Source organism: Geospiza fortis, unplaced genomic scaffold, assembly GCF_000277835.1.
Source record: "Geospiza fortis unplaced genomic scaffold, GeoFor_1.0 scaffold687, whole genome shotgun sequence".
Lineage (NCBI taxonomy): Eukaryota > Metazoa > Chordata > Aves > Passeriformes > Thraupidae > Geospiza > Geospiza fortis.
In genome coordinates this window covers 261,369-270,113 of record NW_005054647.1, presented here as the reverse complement: position 1 = coordinate 270,113, position 8,745 = coordinate 261,369, and the positions used below count along the sequence as shown (strand labels likewise).

At 59.0% G+C, this 8,745-nt stretch overlaps 1 protein-coding gene across 1 annotated transcript in view; it reads left to right on the top strand.

Moving 5' to 3' along the window:
* The window catches only part of LOC102042831 (hexokinase-2), a 25,712-nt gene that overhangs the window by 10,346 nt on the left and 6,621 nt on the right, over window positions 1-8,745 (top strand). Inside the window, exons 3-13 of the mRNA XM_005430537.3 lie at window positions 2,799-2,947; window positions 3,074-3,193; window positions 4,036-4,131; window positions 4,247-4,346; window positions 4,743-4,926; window positions 5,805-5,960; window positions 6,085-6,318; window positions 6,560-6,864; window positions 7,374-7,522; window positions 8,219-8,338; window positions 8,418-8,513. Of these exons, the coding sequence (XP_005430594.1) occupies window positions 2,799-2,947; window positions 3,074-3,193; window positions 4,036-4,131; window positions 4,247-4,346; window positions 4,743-4,926; window positions 5,805-5,960; window positions 6,085-6,318; window positions 6,560-6,864; window positions 7,374-7,522; window positions 8,219-8,338; window positions 8,418-8,513 (1,709 nt within the window). The remainder of the gene's footprint in view (window positions 1-2,798; window positions 2,948-3,073; window positions 3,194-4,035; window positions 4,132-4,246; window positions 4,347-4,742; window positions 4,927-5,804; window positions 5,961-6,084; window positions 6,319-6,559; window positions 6,865-7,373; window positions 7,523-8,218; window positions 8,339-8,417; window positions 8,514-8,745) is intronic.

Here is an 8,745-nt window from a genome sequence, read left to right as displayed (position 1 = left end):
GGAAGGCTTGGAAAGAAATTCTGTTTCCATCCCCAGGGAACACGGGGGGTTACCACATCCCAGCAAGGCTTCCCAAGGAAGTTGTGTCTGCCTGGAAGTGCTCAAGGCCAGGCTGGATGGGCCACAGGTCCAGTGGAGGGGCAGGGGAGAGGAGCTGAGGGCTCCTTAGGGTCCCTTCCCATTCCCTGGTACCGTGAATTCTCTGGAGCTGCAGTGGGAAGTGCCAGGGGCTGCAGCTCCCTGGCCAGGACTGGGGCTCCCAGCTTTTCCTCTTCCTCTCGTTTGTCACCAATCCCCTTTGCCAGAGGGTTCCCAGGCAGTGCAATTGGGCTGGAAGCCTTGAGGGGGGCTCCCTGAGGTGCTGGGACAGGGTCCCCCACTCCAGGAGCACACCAGGCTCTCCAGGCACTCAGCTCTCACCCTTTGCCGAGAGCAAACAGCCCCTGGGCCCAGGGCTCTGTGTTTGCCCTGCCTGTTTGGCTTGTGGGCTCAGCACCAGGGCTGATACCTTATCACAGACCTGGGAGCCCAAACTGGGGGCAGTGCCCACACCTGGCACCCACCACGCGCTCCAGGCATGGCTGGGAATGTTCCACCTTCCCTGCCCTGTTCCTGCTGCAAAGCTGATCCACCCAGGAATTCACAGGAATTTCCCCCAAACTGCTCTTTTTTGGGGATCCTCCCGGGTTAGCCCCAAGCAGCTGAGACCCTGTGCCCCTCTTGGCTCCTCTTATCCCTGGTGGGTTTATCTCCCCCTGAGGTGTTCTCTGTGCCCTGCAGGTTTTGATCAGTCACCTGAGGTGTTCTCTGTGCCCTGCAGGTTTTGATCAGTCACCTGAGGTGTTCTCTGTGCCCTGCAGGTTTTGATCAGTCACCTGAGGTGTTCTCTGTGCCCTGCAGGTATTGATCAGTCACCTGAGGTGTTCTCACTGGGGATGCCCATCCTGGGGCCGTTTCCAGCTGGAATCACTGGGGATGCCCATCCTGGGGCTGTTTCCAGCTGGGGATGCCCATCCTGGGGCTGTTTCCAGCTGGAATCACTGGGGATGCCCATCCTGGGGCCGTTTCCAGCTGGAATCACTGGGGATGCCCATCCTGGGGCTGTTTCCAGCTGGGGATGCCCATCCTGGGGCTGTTTCCAGCTGGAATCACTGGGGATGCCCATCCTGGGGCCGTTTCCAGCTGGAATCACTGGGGATGCCCATCCTGGGGCTGTTTCCAGCTGGGGATGCCCATCCTGGGGCTGTTTCCAGCTGGAATCACTGGGGATGCCCATCCTGGGGCTGTTTCCAGCTGGGGATGCCCATCCTGGGGCTGTTTCCAGCTGGGGATGCCCAGCCCGGGGCCGTTTCCAGCCGCAGCCCTGCAGGTGCTGCTGCTCTGTGCATACCAATGGCACCGATGGCCCGCGGGTTTTGTTCCCTTTTGTGCCTCACAAAGCGGCCCCGGCAGCCAGCGCAGCACATTCGGGGCTCTGAGTGCTGAGAGAGGCTTTCCCCTGCCCCCAAACAGCCAGCTGGGCGCTTTTCCCTGCCCCAAACAGCCCGGGGACAGCCCTGGGGCTGCCCTTGGAGGAGCCTTCTTGGAGCCCTGCGTACTGGGAATTTCAGATTTTCTGTGCTGGCAGGCTCTGGCCCCCTGCACTGACCTGAGGCCGTGGAGAAAACTTCCAAAACTGAGTGATAGCGCTGGGATCGTGGGTGTGGAGTTTGGATAGAAATTTGTGATATCACAGGGTAGAAAACTTTAAGGTTTTGGAATATAGGAAAATCTATAAAGCAAGATGGAGGTTTTAGGGCAGAGGCTGGTCCTTCTTTTTCACCTTCCTTCCTTCTTCCTCCCCTTCTTCCTCCCCTTCTTCTTCCCCTTCCTTTTCCCCTTCTTCTTCCCCTTCTCCTATTTCTCCTTCTCCTTCCTCTCCTTCTCCACGGCTTTGGGTGGTTTTGTGTAATTGTTTAAAAAGTCCCCATTGCGGCCATGGGTGGTTGGTTATTAGGTTAAAAGTAAAGATAATTTCAGCGTCATTTCTTAATTGGACAGTTTATCCTTAAAAGGCCTTGGAGAGAGAGCGGCGGGGCTCCGGTTTTAGTTTGTTGGAGTGAAGTGCTGCAGAGCTCAGGGTTTGTGAGAGTATAACAGAGATAAGAGCCAATAAACATCTGAGTCCCAGCAAGAAGTTCTGTCTTGCACGTTTAATCCTAGCCCTGGCAAAGAAAAAAGAAGCAGAGATTCCACAGCAGCTGTGCCTGGAGAAGGCAGCAGTGAGGCCCCGGAGCTCTTTGGGATGTTCTCCCTCCCTGGTTTCCTGCAGCCACGTTCCAGGAGCGTGTGGCGTTCCTGGGGCAGGGAGGGAGCCTGGGCTGGGCTGAGGGGTTTTAGCACAGCAAAAACCAGGCTGAGGAGTTCCCACAGCTGCCATCAGGGTTTAACCCCTTGGATGGAGGTTCAGGAGCCTCCAGGAGCATCAGGAGGGTCAGGAATGGCTCTGCTGCCTCCTTCCTGATGGAGCCTGAGGCTGCAGCTCATCTTCCCTCAGATCCCTGCTGGTCTGGGCTTTTCTGGGTGGGATTCATGCCCCAAAGCAACAGTGATGGTCAAAATATTGATCCTCTGTGGGGGCAGAGGAGGGGCAGGGAATGCAGCAACTGCTCCAATAAAATACCGAAAAAATAGAATAATGGCCAAAATGATGGAATATAATACAAAATCTGGCATTTTCCCGGTTCCTGGGAGGGGGTGGTGACCTCGGGGCTCTGTGCACGGGGGAATGAACGCGCTGTCCTTGTCCTGACCCACAGAGGACGGCGATTTCCTGGCCCTGGACCTGGGGGGCACCAACTTCCGAGTGCTGCGGGTGAAGGTGTCGGACAACGGGCTGCGCAAGGTGGAGATGGAGAACCAGATCTACGCCATCCCCGAGGAGCTGCTGAGGGGCAGTGGGGTGCAGGTGGGCTCCTGGGGCGCTGCTGGCCCTGGGGATGCTGCTGGCAATCCCTGGCAGCCAGCGCTGGCCACGGGGGACGTGGCATCCCCTCACACTGGGGCCTTTTGTCACTCTTTACCTTTTTTCCAGCTTTTCGACCACATTGCTGAGTGTTTGGCCAACTTCCTGGACAAGCTGCAAATCAAAGACAAGAAGCTCCCCCTGGGCTTCACCTTCTCCTTCCCGTGCCACCAGACCAAGCTGGACGAGGTGGGTCCCTGTCCCCCAGGAAGGGCAGGGGCTGGGGGTGATGCTGGCTCTCCCTGTCCCCCAGGAAGGGCTGGGGGTGATGCTGGCTCTCCCTGTCCCCCAGGAAGGGCAGGGGGTGGCTCCATGGAGCTCACCAGCCCCAGCAGGTCCTCCCATCCTCTCTGTGCTCCATGGAGGATCAATGCTCTCCTCCTGCAGACCCGGGGCTGGGGAAATGCAGAAATGCAGGAGGAAGGGTCCGTGCCCCCTGACCTCACCGGGGTCACATCATCAGTGCCTCAGTTTCCCCAGCTCTAAGGCAGGGCAGTGTCTGCCTCCCTAAGGGGCTGTGGCCATAGGGCTGGAGATTTCAAATCTTTGAAATTGACTTGGAATTGGATGGAGGTTTCAAATCTTTGGAATTGAGTTCTTTTCCTCCCCCCAGGGCTCAGCTCAGCCCCTGGCCAGCTGCCTCTGGCCACAGGGGACTAAGAGCCCCCCGCCCCACAGGGCTGGGTCAAGGAGCATTCCAAAGGCACCATGAGCCTCTCACCCCACAGGGCTGGGTCAAGGAGCATTCCATAGGCACAGCCGGCCATCCACCCCTCAGGGATGGGTCAAGGAGCATTCCTTGGGCTCGTGAACAAGTTTTGCTGCAGGGCTCAATCAAAGCCGGTCATGGGAAGCAAGTTCCTGCTGCCGGGGCAGCAACGAGCAGCTCACGTGTTGCTTGGTGGCCATAAACTTTATCTGGCACGGAAGCTGCGGCTGATAGCGCAGCTGGTGAGCTGATAACGGGGGGCTCCCCCCCGTGCCAGGAGCCAGGGGTCACCTCCAGGCTTCCTCTCGCTGTTCCCCTGCAGAGCATCCTCGTGACGTGGACCAAGGGGTTCAAGTGCAGCAGCGTGGAGGGCAGGGACGTGGTGTCCCTGCTGCGCAAGTCCATCAAGAAAAGAGGGGTAAGAGCCTGGGCTGGGGGCACGCGGCTCCTGGCCAGGACACCTGGGCTCCGGGGAGGGGTTGTGGTCAGTTTTGTCTCTGTTGGGTCAGCCTCTCTCCTTTCCACCCTGTCAGGACTTTGACATCGACATCGTGGCCGTGGTGAACGACACCGTGGGCACCATGATGACCTGTGGCTACGATGACCACAACTGTGAAGTTGGCCTCATTGTTGGTGAGCTGCAGCCAGGGGAAAGATGTGCTGGGGGTGATTCCTGGGCTCCAGCAGAGCCAGAGGGAGATCCTGCTTCTTGCAGACCTGGGGGTCTCTGGGGGAAAAGAAAGAGGGGGATACCAGTGCTGGAAAACCAGCATTGTCCAGAGTTTGTTTGCTTAGTTCTTGGCTTTCTTTGGTGTGTTGGGCTGTGGCCAAAGGGAAATTGGGAATAGTGGGAATGGGGGATAATGGGAATGGGGGATGATGTGATAAGGGATAATGGGAATGGGGGATAATGGGAGTGGGGAATAATGGAAATGAGGAATAATGTGAATAAGGGATAATGGGAATGGGGAACAATGGGGATGAGGAAAGGCAGTGTCCCCGCTCACCCTGTGCCCATGCTTGGCCCAGGAACTGGAACCAACGCCTGCTACATGGAGGAGATGAGGCACATCGACCTGGTGGAGGGGGACGAGGGCAGGATGTGCATCAACATGGAGTGGGGAGCCTTTGGTGACGACGGGGTGCTCAACGACATCCGCACCGAGTTCGACCGCGAGATCGACATGGGCTCGCTCAACCCTGGCAAACAATTGTGAGCGGATTCTTGGCTCGGGCTCGTGGTTTGCTCAGCATTGTCCATCCTCCCACAGTTACTGGGACTGGGGAGGTCAGCCTGGCTAACTGGGTCAGCGTGTCCTCTGTCACTGGTGCAGAGAGGGGCTGTGTCCCGAACCAGAGCTCTGTACTAAACCAGGGCTCTGTCCCAAACCAGAGCTCTGTCCCAAACCAGGGCTCTGTCCCAAACCAGGGCTATCTGCCCCACCTGCTGCCCTCGTGACCCCCTCATGTGAATGATTCCTGTTCCCTTCCTGGCCAGCAAAGTCCCCCACCAGCCCAGGCAGACGGCCTCACCCAACGTCCACATCCCAATCCTACAGATCTCCCATTCCCCACAGGGCTGCTGTGGCCTGGGGGTCCCTGCAAACTGACCGAGCCCCTGCAGGTGGCCACGAGGTCTCTTTGCAGGATGATGGTCGTGTCCACATGGCCTCATATGCTCAGTGATGGGATAAAGTGCTCTGGGAAGAGATTACCCAGATTCTGTTTGGGATGGGAGGCTGCCAAGGGGTTTTCAGGTCAGCCTGTGGCCACCTCATGGCACACACAGCCAAACGCACAGATCGTTTAGCCTGGACAAAAGGAGGCCTGGGAGGAGATAATGGAGAGAGAGGAGAGGTTACGGTTGGATATTTGGGAATATTTCTGCTCTGAAAGGGCATCAGGTGTGGCACAGGCTGCCCAGGGCAGTGGTGGTGTCACCATCTCAGAGGGATTTAACAGCTTTGGATTTGGCACTTGGGGTTAGTGGTGGCCTTGGCAGAGCTGGGGAATGGCTGGCCTTGATCACCTTGGGGGGCTTTTCCAGCCCAAACCATTCCCTGATTGCACCCCATGCCTCCCCACGGGCAGGTTTGAGAAGATGATCAGCGGGATGTACATGGGGGAGCTGGTCAGGCTCATCCTGGTGAAGATGGCCAAGGACGGGCTGCTCTTTGGGGGAAGGCTCACGCCAGATCTGCTCACCACGGGCCACTTTGAGACCAGATTCGTGTCAGCCATCGAGAAGTAAGTAGGATCCAGGGTTTTCCTGTGTCCCAGCCCGTGGATGGAGCAGCACCGAGCCAGCCTCGGCCACCACCCGCATGCTGTGTTCCCCCCTTTTGGCACAAACCCCCTTTTGTCGTTCCAGGGAGAAGGAGGGGCTGCAGAAAGCGCACGAGATCCTGAGCAAGCTGGGGCTGGAGCCGTCGCACGAGGACTGCGTGGCCACGCTGCGCATCTGCCAGATCGTGTCCACGCGCTCGGCCGCGCTCTGCGGGGCCACGCTGGCCGCCGTGCTGCGCCGCATCCGCGACAACAAGGGCGGCGACAAGCTGCGCTCCACCGTGGGCGTGGATGGCTCCGTGTACAAGAAACACCCCCAGTGAGTGTGGGATGGGGACAGGGACAGTGACAGCAGGGTCTGGGGACAGGGACAGGGATCTGGGAACAGGGACATGGATCTGGGGGTGCTGGGGACAGGGACAGAGAGGGATGTGCTGCTGCCAGCAGTGCGCACAGCTCAGCACAAGAGAAGCGCCTCCAAATATCCCCTCAGGCCCCTCGTTTGGATCCCAGGGTGTCCCAGAGGTCACACTCGGGTCCCCTCTCCTCCTCCTCCCCAGCTTTGCCCGCCGCCTCCACAAGACCGTGCGGAAGCTGCTGCCCGACTGCGAGATCCGCTTCATCCGCTCCGAGGACGGCAGCGGCAAAGGCGCGGCCATGGTGACGGCCGTGGCCTACAGGCTGGCCGCACAGCACCAGGCCCGCCAGAAGATCCTGGAGCCCCTCAGGCTGAGCCACGAGCAGCTGCTGGAGGTGAAGGAGAGGATGAGGATAGAGATGGAGAAAGGGCTGGGCAAGGAGACGCACGCGGAGGCGACGGTGAAGATGCTGCCCACCTACGTGTGCTCCACTCCCGATGGAACAGGTGAGGTGTCCCGTGTAAAACCGCTGTGTGTGAGCCCTGCATGTCCTGCGTCCTTGGGAGGGGCTGGATCCTTTGCTGTGGCCGGTTCCTCTGTGGTGGGAGTGGCACAAACCTCCAGTTTGGTACTGGGCAGAGCACTGAGCCTCTGGGACGTTCTGCACCTGATTTTACACAAAGCCTGGCCACAAATCCTGCCACGGGATTCCCTCCACCCTCATCCTGGGTTGTGCTCTGGGCTCTTCCTGTGGCTTGGGCGAGTGCCTGACCTTGGCTTGAAGCTGGTGCAGGTCCTGAGGGCCAGGAGCTGGACTTCAGTGATCCCTGTGGGTCCCTTCCAACTCGGGTTTACAAACCTCTCCATCCTCCTGCAGCCCCTGTTCCCTCCTATCCCCAGCCACGTCTCCATTTCCGTCCCTCTCCCTGGAGGAGGGCAGGTCCCTGTCTGCTCCGGGCCCCACCCTGCATGCCCCGTGCTGGGATCTCTCCTGAAGATCCTCTCTGCCTTGCAGAAAAGGGAGATTTCCTGGCCCTGGACCTGGGAGGAACCAATTTCCGCGTGCTGCTGGTGCGCGTCAGGAACGGGATGCGGCGCGGGGTGGAGATGCACAACAAGATCTACTCCATCCCTGTGGACATCATGCAGGGCACGGGAGAGGAGGTCAGCGTGGGCAAGCAGGGAGGGGAAGGGGCCTCTTCCCTGGGCTGGCTGCAGCAGGGCTGACCCCGGAGCTGCTTTTGCCTTTCCAGGGAGCTGAACCAGCCGTGGGGAGGGCTGGGGCTCTCCTGGCCTTAGGGCAGCCAGCTGTGCCCAAGGCTCCGGAGCTTGGGGAGCTGGGGTCTGGTTTTTAGGTTGGAAATGGTGTTATTCCCAGACATGAGCGAGCCTCCCTGAATCCCACACACTCCACAAGGGCAGATAAGCATCATCCCCATTTCCCAGATAGGGAAACCACAACTCAAGCAGTGAGACATGTTTGGAAAGAGTTTTGCAAAGGCCTCCAGGCAGTGCTTGGGGACTGGGAGTATCCCCAGCGGACTGGGCTGGGGGGGGATCCCTTGCAGAGGGACTGGGCTCCTGTGTCACCTCCCTGCTGGCCCCCAGCCCTCCAGGGACCTGTGGGTGGAGATAATGCAGGGGTTTGGCCACGCTGTGGGTGGGAAGAGGGTGAGCTGAGCCTTTTGGGGTTGCTCGCCTCCCGCAGTGCAGCTGAGCCGCGTCCTGCTCCGTTCAAAGTCCTGGGAGCGATTTGAACACTCCAGCAGGCCTGGGAATGGGTCAGAACCCCCAGAAATTTGGCTTCCAGCTGGGCTCTGGCTGTGGTGGTAACTGTTCCCTTTGGCTTTGCTCGTCCAGCTCTTTGACCACATTGTCCACTGCATCTCTGACTTCCTGGAGTACATGGGCATGAAGGGCGTGTCGCTCCCGCTGGGGTTCACCTTCTCCTTCCCTTGCCAGCAGAACAACCTGGACGAGGTAAGCCCAGCCCTCCTGGCAGCACCCCTGGCTGTGCCTGGCTCCTCAGGGGGACTCACTGCGGCTTTTCCCACAACAGGGAATTCTCCTGAAGTGGACAAAAGGTTTCAAGGCCACGGGCTGCGAGGGAGAGGACGTGGTGGGGCTGCTGAAGGAGGCCATTCACAGGAGAGAGGTGAGCAGCTACAGGGCTGGGAGAAGCCAGAGGCTGCTCCCACATCCTGGCTCTCTTCAGCATCATTAATTGGCCTGTAAAACAAATTACTGGGCTGAGCTCAGTGTAATGAGTGTCGGAATTTTCACAGCCGCCCTTACTCATCACTTGAGGTTGGATTTTCAGACCCTGGAGCTACGGGCTGGCTCCTGGCCAGGGCTGGAGCAGACTTGTCTGGCCCTGAGCTCAGGAG